Source organism: Pinus tabuliformis, chromosome 6 (genome assembly GCF_031772625.1).
Source record: "Pinus tabuliformis cultivar Carrire ecotype Pingquan chromosome 6, CPIR1, whole genome shotgun sequence".
NCBI lineage: Eukaryota > Viridiplantae > Streptophyta > Pinopsida > Pinales > Pinaceae > Pinus > Pinus tabuliformis.
In genome coordinates this window covers 817,915,201-817,933,843 of record NC_142292.1, presented here as the reverse complement: position 1 = coordinate 817,933,843, position 18,643 = coordinate 817,915,201, and the positions used below count along the sequence as shown (strand labels likewise).

The following is an 18,643-nucleotide window of genomic DNA, read 5'->3' as shown; positions in this document are numbered from 1 at the left end:
GGGTTTTTATATTGGAAGGTTTGAGAAATGAAGCTCAAAGTTAATGAAAAAATATAAAGGGGGTATAAAAAATGTCAATGAAAAAATGAATGCCTACAATATCTAGTGAAAATAGGGATTTTTTAAATTGGGAAGGTGTATTGGGTTCATATTGGTAAGGGGTTAAATAATTTGATTTTTAGAGGTATATTCCAATATTTTGTCAAATTAAGGGTATTTTTTAGTATGCCACGAACGCACGTGCTATGTAAGAGGTTCATTGAGTGAAGCCCCCGTGTGAGAATGGGGTCGTGGCCATCAACGGAGTACCCATTGCTCACCCCGATCTCTACCACTGAGGCGTCTTCTCCATCCACAATGTGGGCCGACCATTCCTCGACCCAAATGCCCGCGAGACAAGTTTGGAGAGCCTGGGACTCCATGGAGATGGGGCAATGTATTGTTTCTCAGTTACTCCACAAATGCATATGTAGAATGTTATGCGCTACAAAAGAACCTATGGCAATTGGTTGTGGTCCATTAAGCAAAGATCTCTTTAAGCAGACAATGTCATCCAAAACCTACTATTGAAGCAACCAATATACAACAATAGTAGGATTCTTCTAATTTGTCATCCATCCTTTCAGTTCAGTTCAACTTGATGTAGAGTAATAATACATTGTCTTTGTTTAGAACAATTATAGATAATATCCTAAATGAGATAATCATCAAAAATAGGGAATACAAATGAGAATAAGAATACAACATACATTTTGAATGCCACCATATCAGACATAGGCAATTTTTTTTTATTGAATACCCTTCATAAAATGACATAGAACGCTTAAAATGAGGAGGCAAAGGTAATCTGTACAGTTAACTTTTATCATCTAGATATTTTAAATATTATTTTAATTGTGTATTACCAACTTAACACAAACACGCTAAACAACTTAAATCTAATACAATAATTATTATTTTAGATCAAAATACAACAATTCCAATTTAACAATCTTATGTGGTTCTCTTTACACTTTTAAAATAATTACTAATTTATGAACCATAAAGTTGCATATGACGATATGAATGCGCAGCAATAGAAGCAAAATACAGAAGTAAGAGACAAATTTATCATATGTGAACCATAAAGTTGCATATGACAATATGAATGCGCAGCAATAGAAGCAAAATACAGAAGTAACAACATTCAAATCATATGGATGCGCAGTAAAGCAAGCAAAATATAGAAATAGCATACATTCAAAGAGAATGCCGACAAACCCTTACAATTCTCTATGCGATTGAAGCATTTGAAAACAACCACCACTACTTGAGACAACAGATAAAACATAAACTTAAGATTTGACATAGACCTGAATCAATCGAGCCAAGACAAACCGAATTCTTCTTCTGCACTTTCCACTTCGATGCCAGGATTGATTTTTTTCCACCGTTTCTCAATCTTCTCATGACAGATGACATGCTTCAGAGACTTCAAGTCACTAGCAGATTTAGGAATATTCACACCAGAACAGTCCCTCATATGAATCTCTTCCAATTTGGATAGTCGACCAAATTCATCCGGCAGTTGTTTTATGTGCCCACACAGTGAAATGTCCAGGAATAGCAGTCGTCCAAGATTACAAATTGAACATGGTAGTTTTTCTAAACTTGGACAGGCATACAATCTAAGCATTTGCAGCAAGCTGAGATTTCCTATATCATCCGGTAACTTAAGAAGATCAGGGCAGTTTGTGACAAATAATCGTTTAAGGGAAGCCATATTACAAACACTCGCAGGCAGTTCCTTCAAACCGCTACAATGATCAATAGCAAACTCAACCAGAGAGGGGAAATACCAATCCAACCCCACATCGCCAAAACCCTCACATAGAGTGAATGATAGTTTCTCTAATTTTTGACAGGATTGACGATATTCTTGGAGGGGAGGAACTTTTACTCTCTCTAACCGAACAACTTTCAGCTGAGTTAATGAAGAAAAGACCGATATACCTTTGAGTGTAGCACGCTTGAAATGGTGATTGACAATAATGAGAACCTTTAATTCAGGCATTGACTCCATGAACGGTGGAAGAAAGTATTCAATAGCAGAAAAGTTTAAGATGAGAGCTTTGGCTTTTGGAAATTTCATTTGACACCAATCTTTCTCCTCCATTGAACCTTGATATAGAAAAATACAGAGATCGTTATAATTCGAAACAGATTATGTGCAAGCGGATTGTAAGACAGTGGGACAATTCAATATTTAAAAATAAAAATAAACAGTGAGACAAGTTCAATATTTAGAAAAAAAACACACACAAACAACTTGAAGAGCAGAAAGAAAAGTATGCACCAAACCTGTATGGAGAGAAACAATCTCAGCAGCGAATGCACACTCTGCGGCCTTTTCCCAGTCTTTGGGAATTGCATCAGCTCTCTGAGGCATAATAAGCCTTTTGAGCTCATTAAGCCTTTTGCGCTCATTAGTTATAGGGTCCTCCCTGTTCCTATGGATACACATGTCTCGCAGCACATCATGCTGAGTAAAGGAAAGCCCACGGCTACTCTGATAGGATTTCCTAGTACGTCTGAAAGGTAAATCAAAGCCGCTATATTATTAATGATTTAATGATCAATAAAAATTCATTCCTTTTTCTTAGTAAATGGTATAGGGACTAGTTTAAAAGACTGTATTAAATGTTTAAAATAACAGGCTTACTAACAATGATATTGTTAATGGGAGAACTTATTTATTAATTTATTTTAATATAATATAAAAATATTAAATAATATATAAAAAATAAATGTTATTTTAAGAAATTTGAATAAAAAAGTTTGGGCGGAGATAGAATAAATGTTAATTGGATCTATTGTTAATCTGTAAAATAAATGGTGATAGGGTCAAACAGATTTTTTTTTGTAATTATTACATCAAAAAGATAAACTAAACTTTTATTTTTTACTAATCCTTAAAAAAAATAGTTGCATATCTAAATTTGTGTTTTTCTTTCCATTTTCTGATTAAAAAAATTGAAAAAAAATATGAAATATGTAATTTTATAACCTCAAAAGTATGAGTTTTTCCCTCCCAAAAGAATTAGCCTTTAATATTTAATTTATTTCCATAATAAAATAAATTAAAAAAATTCCAACAAAATGCGTGACTTACTTTGGATTGTCCACCAGATTCACAAGATTTCTACTCGCAAGTTCTACTAAAATTGCGTAAGCAGATTCCCAATCTAAGTCATGAACATAAACACCCAAGTCTAACAATGGATCGGCACAGCTTTTCCTGGCCTCTGGAAATATTGCCATGTCCAGAAAGCATTCTCGGACTTCTTCATCCACATTATCTATACTTGTTGCCAAGCATTCCAAGAGCGCTTTGTGGCAGCCGTCTATTGGTTGCCCTTGAAAAAGTTTTTTCTTCACAGCCCTCCATACTTGAGGGGACTGACCACATAAATACTTTCCAATCACCTTGAGAGCAAGAGGTAATCCTTTGCATTCTTCTATTACCTGTAATAGAAGCATTACCGGTTGGTTAGCATCTCTAACAGCCAAATTTCAACGAAGGCTAAAACTTAAAAATGATCCAGAATCATGTTAGATTGCATTAAAGGGAGAAGAAAGAAGTACTTCGTTGACTAGTTTCTCATCTTCTTTTTCTGGAATGGAATCTTGATCAAATGCCGACAAGCAGAAAAGGGACACATCATGTGGTTTTCTCAAACATGGTAACTCATATTGACAAACTGGTGACTCATATGGTTTGTCAATAATGTTTTTATTTCTAGATGTAATGAGAGTCTTGCACCCCTTTTCTTTAAACCACAGATCTTCAAGGTGATTTTTTTCCAGACATCATCCAGCACCACCAAAATTGAGCCAGGTTCCTTGTCACGAAACCTTTTCTGCAGCTGTATACGAACATCTTCGACGTTATCAAATTCATCAATTCTCCTCCCGGGAACAATCGTCTGCCACATCCTGTTCAGAAGTTTTTTGATATCCGGGTTCTGGGAAACTGTGGCAAAAACTATCATTTTAAAATAACCTGTGAACCAAGAACAACAAGTTACAAAATTATTGGTGGAAAGAAATTTGTAGAACTATCCGGTGCCTTCCACTGAGACAAGCAAATGTCAGAACAACACAGACGTGACGTACCACATATGGGGCAGGGGAAACTTTAGAGATTGTAAGAACATGCAAAACCAGAAACTAAGATAAATAAGTGCAACACTATTCAATTTATACAGATGTTCCCAGGTCAGTAAGTTTCAGGATTATATTTTATTTTGGGGTGAGATAGGTAAAACATTTTGGGCGAGTTTGCCGAAAACAATGAAAAAGCCAATCTAGAAACTCTGTATATTGTTTTTGATATTTGAGTGGGTTAAGCTCAAGGCTTTACATCTTTTGGTTAGTAGGGTGAATATTATGCAAGGTGCAACGCATTAGCTGTCCGCTCCAGTTGGACAGGAAGGGCCATCATTTTTAGTACAAAAGAGTTGGGTGGAAAAAAGGGAGAGCTCTCCGTTCCTGGTTCATCCAGAACTGCAAGAATCCCTTAAAAGGGGTTTCAACTCAGCACTTTTTGGGAAGAGTGGCTCATTGGAAAGCATAGTAATGAAAGTTGTGAGCTTTGTTAGGGGAAGTTATTGTTTATCATTGGTGAAATCAGTCAGGAAGGCGTCAGGAAGGCCTAAGAGACGGTGGTTTACCCTGTGGCAGATGTGAACAACTTGAGTTCGCTTATCTCCAGTCCCTGATCTAGCATTTACTGCAACTTGGTACAGTGTCTGTATTGCTAGATCTCTACACCAAGCCCCAGCGAATGCTCTGCAACTCTGTGCTTATTGGCAAGCATTATGCACCTAACAGTAGCCTTAACAAGCCTCTATATATATATATATATTTGAAAATATTTCAAATCCATAACCCCGATTTTACAACATCAATGAAACTGCTGAGTGCTAATCAATGGCCGTGCTGATAGATCTGTCCTTAACGGAGACCTTGTTTTCGTAATGATCCCTGCGACATATGAATCTTCGATAATCAAGGCTTAACCATTTATGATTTCACTGATAAAACTCCGGGTGACCCAGGGCACTCTTCCTAGCCTAAAAGATTTAACAAAGATGTCAGAAAGGGGAGTGTGTAAGGTGAAAGCCAATTAAGTTGACTCTGTGTGTACTGAAGACGTGGTAGATTCTAACAGCACTCTACATCTCGATATCAGAATAATTAAATCTAAGATACTTAATTCCGATTATGCACTTAATCAACTATTTGCAACAGATAATCTTATTTGATTTATGAAATCAACAATATAGAACCTTCATCAAAGAGCAACAGATAAGATATTGTTTTACTATCTTGGAGACCGTCTGTGAGATTTTAAGATCTAACTCAGTATAAATGCTCTCACCTTTGACCTTAGAATCATGGCATAGGGCTTTAGTCAATGTGGTCTTGCCACTGCCACCCATGCCTGTAACTCCAAGCAGTGAAACATCTTTTTCCAAGAGGCTTTCCTTCACCTGACTGAACAAGGTCCCCAAACCTTGCAATTTCGGGACGCTCAATTCGGATGCCAGATTATCAATTCCCGATAGATCCATCGGACCTTGGCCAAAGTTGCGCATTTCTTCCATTTCGTGCCTAAGATTCTGAAATCCACTTTCCATTTCGTGCCTAATATTCTGAAATCCACCTTCCATTTTGTGGTCAATATTCTGCAATCCACCTTCAAGTTTATCTTCCATATTAACTCCCCGCAAATGTACTTCAGAAAATATAAGTGCCCAACCTTGTGTTTGAGTGAAATGTTTAATATCAGACTCCAAATCTTTAATCTTCTTTGTACATTCATTTCTCTTGAAGATTTGCCGCCAGTGAAGTTTGGAACCATTCTGAAATAGCTCAGTCCCCTCTTGCAGTTTCAGACAGAAACCGCTGAGCACATTTTGGCTTTCTTGGGACAACTCTACACCAGTGTTTAAGCGTTCCAACGTAGGTATCATCCCTTCCAAAGTTTGTTAGAGGCGCTCGCAAGCGTACGGGCACTCCTTGCTCCTCTTTAACACATCTTTAACGACTTTCAGCACTTCTTTTATTACATCACACCCAAGCGATTCCATTCCGATCAAAGATTGTTTTCAGATTCTCACAACTCAATACTGCAACCCGATGACTGAAATCCTCAATTGCTCGTTATTACTTTTATATAGCGGCAATGGAACCACAAAATCTTTCATTTGGGTAGTCCTGTATTACCAGTATTAAAGGAACATGCCGCGGCAGATAACAAAAGCAACGCACAAAATCCCACTAATTATTTTGACCAACCGTACGACGCGGCATTTACTTTTATTAGGCAGGAAATTTCAGGGAAGCAACCCAGGAGTACTCTCTATTTTCCAATCCCGCGCAAGAAATTTCACTGAAGAAACCCAGCTGTATTTTCTTTCTCCTCTTTTTTTGACACTTTTTCTTTCTCTTTTTTAAAACCAATGGATATTTTTTTGGGACAGATATTCTGTCCCCGGTAACTTGAGTGAGTGAAGTTGCTATTACCGGATACACACATACACTGATTTCATATAGCCATCCAAATTTTCTATATCTTTTTCTCTCTTGTGCTTTACAATTTTACTTGTTATTAACGCTGACACAATTTTTTAATTTATTAAATATTACGACTCAAAGCTATCACAAATCTAATATAATGAGTAAAATAAAAATTCTAATTATTATCACAAATCTAATATAATGAGTAAAATAAAAATTCTAATTATTAGTATAATATATAATGTATAAGAAAAAAAAAACGATGCGGCGGAGGTTTCGATCGTGGATCTGGCCGGAACCAGGTCCTGACTGATCAGGGCTAGGGTTTACCTTGGGAGCGTCGACCGGAGGGCGAGTGTACGACGCACAGGGTTTTCAGAAGTCAGCGAAAGGAGAAACGGGCAGCTGGAGGTATTATTTTACTGTTTAGGGTGGACAGCTGGGAACAAGGGTAAAAACTCTTTGACCCTTGCGCTGGCAGGAAAACTTGTTTTCGTTTCAACCCTGTGAACCGCATAGTAACCATGGTAAACTCCAACGAGCTCGTGGATCTGGACCCGGTTATGGAGGATATACTGTCGGTATGGGGTAAAGACCCGACAGCAAAAAACATCGAACGGTATTTTGGAGAGACTGGGTCTTTCAGAACCGGAGCCCTTTCGCCAGAAACGCTCAGAATTAATCAATCTTTCCTTCAACTGACCCAGGGATATGATGAGAATGCGCTACTTCATCAAGATTTTCACGTCTCTCAGCAGCCAGCCAAACCAGGTGAGGGTTCACTGCATGCAAGCTTCCGCCACCCGAGCCATGGCAGCAAAGGGAAATCGTCTGCTGTGGAGCCAGTGTTATCTGGGGGTTTAGAGGACATAGTCAATTTCATTTCAAGCGCCGAGCAGACGGGTGAGAAGAAGGCCGGAAGAGTCTCAGCCATAACAAGGGTTTCCATTGGGAAAGATCAGGGCGTTTCAAAGGGAAAGGGAGGTCGGCCGGAAGAAGCGACTGCAACACCCTCAGTTCCACCAAAGGCAACTCATGCAGAGGACCCGGGCTTTCAGGTAACTCATCTCTCTCCTGATAATTTCTTCCGGGAGACTGCGGATTTTCCTTTTTCTTTTAGGCCCGAGTCTGGGTTCAATCAAACAAACCCTAGTTTGGAAGGGCCCGAATTAAACAGGGAGGTAAGGGAGGAAGACACCGGCGGGAAGAAAAGAGGTGAGAAGCGGAAAAAACAAAGACCCATTGGCGATCAGGAACTGGAAGGGAACCTGGTCTTGGGGATGGAGGTGAGCATTGAGGAAACTTTGGAGGTGGCAGACTGCACTGTGGTGGGCAGGGCGAGAGGGAAGAAATTTTCCTCTAGTTTCCTTCAAGAATGGGGAGAAAAGAACTGGATGTCAGGTCAAGAAAGGGCTTTTGAAGCCTCAACTTTGGCGAAAGGATGGTTTATGTTTCGGTTTGAGAACAAAGAGGCGGCTGATTGGGTGACTGCAAGGAATTGGGTTATTGGGAATATCCCTGTTCTCATGAAGAAATGGACACCGCTGTTTGATGCTGGCCGTGAGAAAACGGATGTCTACCCGGTCTGGGTCAGGGCTCCGGGTTTGCCTTCGTTTTTATGGACTGAATCAGTCTTCAAAGCCATAGGGGATAGATTGGGAAATTTTCTGGAAGCCGACATGTCCTTTCTGAAAACCCGGAACAAAGCCATGGCTCGGATTTTAGTCAGCTTGAACCCTGGCAAAGGACTTGCAAAGAAGATAAACCTGCAATACAAGGACATGGTGTTCGAACAGATTTTGGACTACGAATATCTGCCCTTCAGGTGCCACAGATGTCACGAGTATGGGCATCTGGCAAAGGAATGCCCTCTTGGAAGGCGTAGGCGGCGATTTCAAAGGGCGTCGGCTCAGTGGGAGACTGTTTACAGTCCAATCCATCATTCTCAAGGTCAGGATCTCCCAACTGATCAGAAAGATGCTGATAAGGAGACTGTGGCCCAGATGGAAGTGCAGCCGACGGAAATAGCTCAACAGGCTCCTCAGCCCATCTCTACGGATAAGGAATTGGACCTGGAGAATGCCCCAGCAAAGGAGAAGCTACTTGAAGGGTCGTCACAGCCAACCGAAGGAGCAATGGGGACAGCAATGACGCCGCGGACAAGCTTTCTAAGGAAGGTTTGCAGCAAGCTTTGGGAGGGTGGAAAATAGTGGAAGACTGTCAAGGACAGGTTCTATCATCAGATGTGCCGCCATATGCATAAATCTTCAGATGTTGTTTTTGTTTATCTTTCTATCTCTTTTTTACATGCTCAGACATATACACACAGACTTCTCTTTATATTTAAACAACTAATACTTATGGTTCATTATATTTTCTGTGGGTTGTTTTCCTCTCTGTTGAGGAGACCCAAAAGACATGAATGTATGTTTTTTATATGTTTTAGAACTGCCTCTCTAGGTGAGGTCATCTTTTGATCATGGCTGTAATCAATCACAGCTGATTACTACAGCAAATTTTTGCTCTGAAAACAGTGGAACAAAAAGACAGCAAGGAGGTTTTTTGCTTGATTGCATGGTCAATCAATCAGCAGTATTGGAAATGCTCAGCATATGCAATGTAACTTTTTATTTTCTTAATAAAAAGTTCGCTTTTTCTTCGGAAAAATATATATATATATATAATGTATAAAATAAATATATAAATTTGAAATTTGATCACTACTTTGTATTTTTTTCTTTTATACTTAATAAAAGAATTTCATTAACTTTGATTTTATAAAAAATTAGATAACATTGCATATCACTATCAATTTTTCCGTCTTGATTTTTATTGACTTTAACTTTATAAAAAATTTAATAACATTAAACATTACATATCACCATCCAAATTTTCTTATATTTTTCTCCCTAGCACTTAATAATTGTGACTTTAACTTTATAAAAAATCTAATAACATTACATATCACCATCCAAATTTTCTTGTATTTTTCTCTCCACCACTTAATAATTGTATTGATTATTATTGTTCTCACTCAATTTTTTTTAATTGAACTTCATTTTATAAATAAAATAAAATTCTCTTCACTACTTAATAATTGTGATTTTAACTTTGTAAAAAATTTAATAACTTTACATATTACCCTCCAAATTTTCTTGTATTTTTCTCTCCACCACTTAATAATTGTATTGATTATTATTGTTCTCACTCATTTTTTTTAATTGAACTTCATTTTATAAAAAAAATAAAATTCTCTTCACTACTTAATAATTGTGATTTTAACTTAGGGCCTGGAGTATGCCCTAAAACTGCTTCTGCTTGGCTAAGAGCTCGTCTTCCTCGGACGTAAGGAAACAGGTTAACGGCCCAAGACCCAGAGGCATCTGGCAGGAGTGAAAGCCTGCTCCCTTACGGACCACCAGCGGGTTATTTCAGGTGGCGTGGTTTTCCTAGATAACAGTGATGTGTCAACTGACATTCGCGGATAGCAGCCAGAGATGGCTGTCCTCACTGTTGGTTTGACAAACTGAGTTTGATAGGTTTTTCCACCTTTTGAAAAAAAAAAAATTGTGATTTTAACTTTGTAAAAAATTTAATAACTTTACATATTACCCTCCAAATTTTCTTGTATTTTTCTCTCCACTACTTGATAACTCACACACATTTTTTATTTTTATTAAATTTCACATTATAAAAAAATTTAATAATATTGGACCATACATATCACCATCCCGATTCAAGTTTCCTTGTATTTTTCTCTCCATTACTTAATAATTGTGCTCAAATTTTCTTGTATTTTTCTCTCCATTACTTTTCTTGTATTTTTCTCTCCATTATTTAATAATTGTGCTTAAATTTTCTTGTATTTTCTCTCCATTACTTAATAATTGTACTCGTTATTATTGCTTGCACGCATTTTTATTTAACCTCACTTTATAAAAAAAAATTAATAATATTAGACCTTGCATATCGTAGATGCAAATTTTCACACATTTTTGTTTAACCTTACTTTATAAAAAAATTAATAATTAGACTGATAGACCTTGCTTTGAAAGACACTTTCGTCGTCCTATTGTTTCTGAGGCTGACACCTGGCGTCCACATTCAGCGGGCAGATGCTTTCTGCTTTTCCTGTAGCTGTACTCATTTCATCTTTCAGTGACGGGTGGAACATGCATTTCAATTACTCATCATGGCCTTCATCCTTCAGTTATGGGCAGAACATGGCCTTCATCCTTCAGTGACGGGCGGAACATGGGCTTCATTTCTGTTATGGGCGGAGGGTTATTATGGGCGGAGAGCTTGAGAACCCTCGTCTTCATTGTTACAAGTACAGGCTATCCTGATAGTTTACGTTGTTACAGGTAAACGCTATGCTGATATCTCCTTCATTATCAGAGGTAAACGCTATGTTGATATCTCCTTCACTATCAGAAGATATGTTAATCTATTTTGTATATATTTATGGTGAAAAATCCTTCTAGACTGATGCTCGTTCTTAGAGATGGGAAACATGGTCAGGCAAGTAGTCCCTCCTCGCACTCGAAATGTACTTGGAATAACTTACTACTTATCGATGGATGGAGTTCCAATTGCTTGCTTGAATTAGACTCTGATAAAATTACAGAATATTTAGACAAGCACTATGCCGAGAATACCCTAAAAACCCCTCTGGAATTCAGGGAGGTTGGGAGTAAAATCTTTCCGATATTTACAAATTGGCTCCAAAGCAAGGAACTCGGCAGCTCCTGTAGAGATGAATTTGTGGGGGAGCTCATAGGGTTTGATCGCTAATTGTAGAACCATGTGAGTCTGGTTTCCTTTCCTCTGTTCAATGCTTAGTTGTTCGTTCATTATTAATAATTTTTTTGTAATGCTTACTTGTTCTTTAATTAGAATAATCTAATTCGACGAATGAGACCCCTGGTGGTGTTGTTGACTCGTCACCAAGTTAACTCAGCCCGTTTTATCAGCCAAGCCAGATTTGGTTCATGGGCCAAGCTTAGGGCGCTATGGCCACTAGAGTTTGAACCTGGGTCTTTAGTGTTGTTAATCACTAGATCACAGTTTGATGGACATAGTCTTCGACCAAAGTAGCAAGATTTGATTGTATTGTCGTTTGTTGAATGGAAATTCGGCAGTCTTACAAAATTTGGTGAATTTTCTATAGTACGAACATGGTATGATCAATGCAGTTTTTTATTGCCCTTGGTAATATACTTCATGTCTTTGATACCCAGATTGACCTATAAACCCCACAAAAACATGAAAACCCTGAAAACCCTGAAAATATTAAGCAAAAAAACTTTAAAAAGATCTATAAATATAAAATAAATAGTGAAATTTTCAAGAAACGAATTATTTTTCTTATTTACTCTGTTCCTGAGTTTGAAATTCCTCCAAAATTTGGAACAAAATTCATATTTTTCGTATCTATACTTCCATATTGGGGATTGTATAAGATTTTTTTGTTACATATTTTGTCCGTATTGGGTCGTGTTTGGATTCGAATCTTGCTATGATGCCTTTGACTGATAGAGTTTGTCTTGGAAAAAGATCAGTATTTTATCTTTGGGTGAATTTTTTTTGTATTTGTTTTAGTTTCTATAATTTCTCATTCTCAATTCTGACCTTGCCAAACCATTTGCAGAGTCGAGTCTAGCTACTTTTCTTCAAGCTATGATCGAGTTGTGCAATTTTTTCTTAATAATGCTTCAAATGGTAATTGGAAATATGCCTACTGAAATTTGTGGAGTTAGTGTTTGGTTTCACTTGTTAAGGGTTTGGTTTGTGAAAATTCTATTGCTTGCAACTTACATTCATGTAATGCACGAGTAATGATCCTTGAGGAGGTTTTTTTCTGAACCACCTTGTGGTGTCAATTTGTGTTTTTGTATTCTAACCAACGAGCTACAATTTCTTAGTTTGATTCTTGTTGATTCTCACTATGCATGCAATGGTCCCTAGCCATCACAACCATTGAACGATGTATAAAGCTTTGTCATCAGTTTTATTCATGCAATGCACCTTCATAAACTTTCTTTTCTGAACCATATTGTGGCACCAATTTTGTGAACCTGCATATATTAACCAACCAGAGGCTGACAGTTATTAGTTTGATCCTTGTTGACTTTTTACCATGCATGCAGTGGTCCTTAGCCATCATTGCCATTTAAAGATGTATGCAGTTTTGGAATTGGTTTTTGATTGTTTTGATCATTTGCGAAAACTGCGTTTTATATTACAGAATGACCAAAAATACATCAATATTTTGCTCACCTGCACAGTTTGGACTAGATTGTTTCCCCTGTAAATAACATATTTACCATGTTTTATAAAATGAATGAGTCAGAGCAGAGCAAGCAAACTGGTATCTAAGGTTTTCATAGTCAGGTAGTTGTAGCCATTTATATTGATTGATTGCACAATCCATATTTGGATTATATTCACATTAGTTATGCAGTCTGAAGCTTCTATAAAACCATGACAATAACCCTAAGCTTAACATGATTTGTGCCTAACAGTGCTTCGTGGCTTTTTCTTTTCTGCTTCTTAAACAAGTTATTATCCTGGTAAGAAAGAGGAAAATAAAAGAAATGTTGCCATATAAACTTCACTTAAGAATCTTCGTGTGATCACAAGGGTCAAGCAACCTATCAGGGGTTTTCATTTCCAGAGAAAACACAAAATAGCAATGAAATAGACTAAAGGCACAACTGACGTTGGACTTGAAGAAGATGGACAGTTTGGCAGTAGTGAACCTCAACTAATTGCATTCATATTCCTCCCTTCTATGAGTGAACTAAGTATAAGTTTATCAAATCACATATTGTGAATAATAAATTCCCCAGTTTTGTAAATGATATGTATCTTTTTACATAATCATCTTATGTCAAAAATGTAAACAGAAAACAGTTTATATATGTGTGTGCGAAACAATTAACTATTTTGCAACGAAGAGGAAGCACAATAATATTTCATTGCCCCTGATTGTTTATTTTATTGAAATAGAACACCAAGGACATTGTCCATGACATTGATGCCGGAGTTGGCTAGGGCAATCCCTCTTTTGGAAAGATTCCAGGTATTATCATATTCTGATGTTCCGAAAAGAATTTATTTTGCAAAGTAGTCGAAGAATTTTAAACAATAGCAGGGAGAGATTATTTTGTTAGATTCAATGAACAAGGTGATGCATAATATTAAATATTTTTGTTGAATGACCTCAGTATCACACTTGACATTGATGTTCCAAGCATTTCCTTATTTTGTATCTGTTGAGATTCATTGCAATTTGAATTTAGCAGTTTAGGTGACTTGGATCCCTGGTTTGTGTGTTTTGCTATGTTAGGTTGAAGGGTTCATTAGATCCATGCAAAAGCAAATGCAGTCTGGGGGAAAACGTGGGTTTTTCTCAAAGAGGTCTGTGGCACCACAGGGTCGAGAGAAATTCACGTTGGAGGACATGCTCTGCTTTCAAAGAGTAAGGATATGTATCTATTTTCTATGATTTGCAAATCTGCATCACTTGTAGCAACTTCTACGATCGTTTAAATTCTAAAGAGATATGCATGTGTGTAACTTTCATTTGTCAGTAAGATATCTTCAGAATAACATGTTGCATGTTTATTGAATATTTTCTAACTCTTTTGTGGCGTGCGAAATTTAACTTACCAGAGAAAATCGCCAATGTTCCCAACTAAGCAAGATTCTCAATTTATATCCGTAGACCACACTTAGCTTTTACCACTGCTTAAATGTGGACGATTTGTCTGTAAAGGAATAGTGATGGATATATGAAACTAAAACTTATTTATGTATGAAGTGTGTATACAGATGAGATGAATATTCTCAATCCGAATCTGGAAAAAGTTGCCCACCCGTGTTACCGCGGGTTGTCAATAAAGTGTCTTACTCGTGAAGATAATAAAGATCCTCACTTATGCTACGATGACATATCGTTGTCTTAATGAAATTGGTGTTTCATTGATTTGAGGGTCTCCCATTATAACATGCAATTCAGAATTTGTGATTATTTCATACTCTCAGTTTGAATATTTGTGATTATTTCATCCTTCAGTATGGGCGGAACTCGTCATGGTGTTCATTTCTATTATGGGCGGAATACATATGATATATGAAATATATATCTATAAATGCATTCTTTTACCATTTTTTCAATTTTCATATTATTTTTCTAATTTAAAAAATCTATCGGTCTTTCTTTGCACTTTTTGGGCAATTACTAGTATTAGACCTTGCATATCACCATCGCAGATGCAAATTTTCTTGTTATTTTCTAGGGCTATTTAATAATTATACTCACTTTTAACGTTTTTAAAGGAAGAAACGAACTTTCATTTAGCAATTATACTCACTTTTAACGTTTTTAAAGGAAGGAACGAACTTTCATTTAGCTTAACCTTGTAGAGAATTTGAATGTTAATTTAATGACACTCAACATTATTAAAAAAAATAATAATAAGTTTTTTTTAAATAATATAAATTAAATGGTTAGAAAATATTTATAAATATTTATTTGTTTTTAATTTTTTTAAATAATATAAATTAAATGGCTATAAAATATTTATAAATATTAATCTCTAGTATAATCAGGATTAATATTTATACATTTTAAAAAGTAAAATTTTTAATTATAGAAATTTATTCTTATTTTATGTTGAATTTTTTTCATTTATAAATATGTAACTAGACCATTATTATGTTTTATTAATGCCACATGTCCAAAAAACCATAACTCATTTCATATGACACTTGTTTACATGATATTTTTTTCAATTAATCAAATTAATTAAAAGAGAAAAATTAACTGAATTATTTTGGAGATGAATCTCAATATTAATTTTTGATTTTGTAAATATTATTAAGAATATAATATTTTGTGGAGGTTGAATTTCTATCATCCATTTAATAATTATTGACAATTAAACTAAAATTCTAAAAGTCTTATTCTAAAATAGACATGTCTATCTACATAATTTTAACTAGCACAGCCACATTAGTAAATGTGGTTGAAAAATGACAATAGGTGTTACTTATTATTATCATCATTAATATATTCATTATAATTCCTTTTTTTGTAAGCTTGGCAGATCCTTTTCATTCATTTTCAACAAAAACAGGCAGGTTCTACATCCATATCCATATGGTTAGGTGGCCTCAACCTGCCCATTGGGAAACCAGGTATATTGGCCACCTTACCACATTATAAGCCATCCAAAAACAAAAGAGTTTGAGATTGTCTATCAGCTATATAAGTTTGATTGTCCTTAATTCTCCTTGTGACGAGATAAATGAGACAAAATATCAAAGTCTGCAGAACATTCATCTATACATAGCAAAAAGTAAAAAGCCAAACTATGCAAGTCATGCTACTACTTGTCGGACGAGTCCACAAGTGTTGGGTCTTTTGCACTAGAACTTGGCAATTCGGTCTAAGGGAGGCATGGAATGTTCTTCTATATCTGGCTGAGGTGGGTATTCTGTTGCTGAATCTGGAATTGAATGAGTTAAAATTCCTTGTGAATTTCATGGAATTTTGTTTCAGTATTGAAAGGTCCAACAAAGGGAGTCACCAAGGCTCTAGCCACAATATTCTTCATCATCCAGTAAAGATAAATAGTCTTCTTATATTGGGAAGACAGATCTCTAGAATGTCTAGGGTCCGGTAGAAGATCCCACCATTCCTCCATATCTAGGTTCATTCTTGTTGCCTGTTGATTTAAGTCTGCTTTCCATCCAAAAATTAACTAGCAAATTTGAGGCTGAGTATCGGCCTCGTAGGCCTGAGCAACTTCCTGAATTAGGCTTGGGCTGGGGTTGGCTTCCTCCTCTCCTCTAACCACTACCCTGATTCCACCTGCGACCTCCCCTTGTTGAGTTGTCTCTTCCAGAGGACGGGCGCACCATTCTATAGCTCTAGCAACCACAAAGGTAATGGAATAACCTAAAATCAAAATCCAATACCGCTAGCTCGGGGAGACAACCTAGCTTAGGGTCCTGACACAAACAATGGTAATTCATACATGTAGAATTGCAATAGTAGAATGCAACATGACTGTGAACATGAGGGCTATAAACCATGTCTTTCACCACGATAATGAATTGGGTTTGCCGAAACAAACCTTTCACAACAACCCATGGTTCCCCAAGCCTTCTTGAAGAAATAATTAGTGTCCATTCAGGAGTTTCCTTTCCCAAGAGTCCCCTTTCATACGAGGCAACAAGTACATCAAAGATACTATTGTAGCGGCTACAACCACCCTCCAAAATTTTACCTTAGCTTCATTTTGGAGCCTCTCTTCTAAAATCTCAACAGCTTGTCTTGCACTGCCAAGGTACTTGTGCTTTCAAATGAGTTTATCTTTTGGTTTGTAGCTTGTGCTTGCTTACTTGATTTGTTGTCTAACCACAAGCTGACGTCGTGACTTGGTTGAAACCAGTCCTTATGCTGCCTTTGAAAATTGCACAGTCCTAGAGGGCAGATTGTCTTGCTCTCAATAATGGCGCAGTGCAGCCCAACAGTGAGCCTTGCTCTAAAGAATTGTGCAGATCAACCCAACAGGGAGATTCACCTCCAGAAATGCGCAGTCCCAGCTGGTAGCTTGTCTTCAGCTGGGAAATTACTCAAATCTAATATAATGATTTTTTTATTACATTTTATATCTATCACATTTTATTTTATTAGTTTAGATATTACAACTCAAATCTAATATAATGAGTAAAATAGAAAGTCCTAAACCAATTATTAACTTAATACATAAACTATAAAATAACTATTTTACTGAGCTTCCCACATATTTGTATTAATGAATGAATATAAGTTCAAAATTGGACCACTACCTCTTCCATACTTAATAAAAGGAATTTCATTAAGTTTGACTTTATAAGGAATTTGATAACATTGCATATCACTATCCCAAGCTGTAATTTTTCCCTTTAACTTTTATTGACTTTGACTTTGTAAGGAACTTAATAACATTAATCCACATTTTGTGTATTTTTCTCTCCACTGCTTAATAATTTTACTTGTTATTAATGCTCATACAAATTTTTATTGTATTAGATATTAGAGCTCAAATCTATCACAAATCTAATATAATGAGTAAAATCTAAAGTTCTAAACCAATTATTAACTTAAACCATAAAATAAATATTTCACTCAGCTTCCCAAATGTTTGTATTAATAATATAGTGTAAAATGAATATAAGTTCAAAATTGGATCACTACCTTCTATTCTTCCCTTCCATATTTAATAAAAAGAATTTCATTAACTTTGATTTTATAAAAAGAAATTCATTAAATTCGATTTTATAAGGAATTTGAGAACATTGCATATCACTATCCTATGCTGTAATTTTTCCCCTTAATTTTTATTAACTTTAACTTTACAAGGAATTTAATAATATTAAATATTCATATAGCAATCTAAATTTTCTATATTTTTCTATCCGCTGCTTAATAATTATACTTGTTATTAATGCTGACACAATTTTTTATTTTATTAAATATTACAACTCAAATCTATCACAAATTCAATATAATGAGTAAAATAAAAAGTCCAATTATTAGCTTAATATATAATGTATAAAATAACTATTTTACTGTGATTTTTAAATAATTATATTAATAATATAATATAAAATAAATATATAAATTTAAAATTTGATAATTATCTTATATTTTTCTCTTTCATATTTAATAAAAGAATTTCATCAACTTTAATTTTATAAAGAATTAGATAATATTAATATTACTATCAATTTTCCCCTCTTAACTTTTATTGACTTTTAACTTCGTAAAAAATTTAATGACATTAAACATTACATATCACTATTCAAAATTTTCTTGTATTTTTCTTTTTAGTGCTTAATAATTGAACTAGTTATTATTGTTTACACACATTTTTTTTATTAAACCTCATTTTATAAAAAAATTAATAATATTTTACCAGCATATCACCATCCGGGACGCAAAGTTTCTTTGTATTTTTCTCTCTACTGCTTAATAATTGCTTGCACACATTTTTATTGAACCTCCCTTTATAAAAAATTTAAT

General features: G+C 35.6%; 1 protein-coding gene across 1 annotated transcript; it reads right to left on the bottom strand.

Annotated features, from left to right (window-relative positions):
• Nucleotides 1-1,209: 1,209 nt before the first annotated feature.
• Nucleotides 1,210-6,443, bottom strand: LOC149261316 (putative disease resistance protein At5g47280). The gene is given in 6 exon segments (XM_089422006.1): nucleotides 1,210-2,160; nucleotides 2,341-2,570; nucleotides 3,152-3,504; nucleotides 3,625-3,836; nucleotides 3,839-4,042; nucleotides 5,423-6,443. Coding segments are annotated over 6 exon segments (2,397 nt in total). The 5' UTR covers nucleotides 6,018-6,443; the 3' UTR covers nucleotides 1,210-1,357.
• Nucleotides 6,444-18,643: the final 12,200 nt, after the last annotated feature.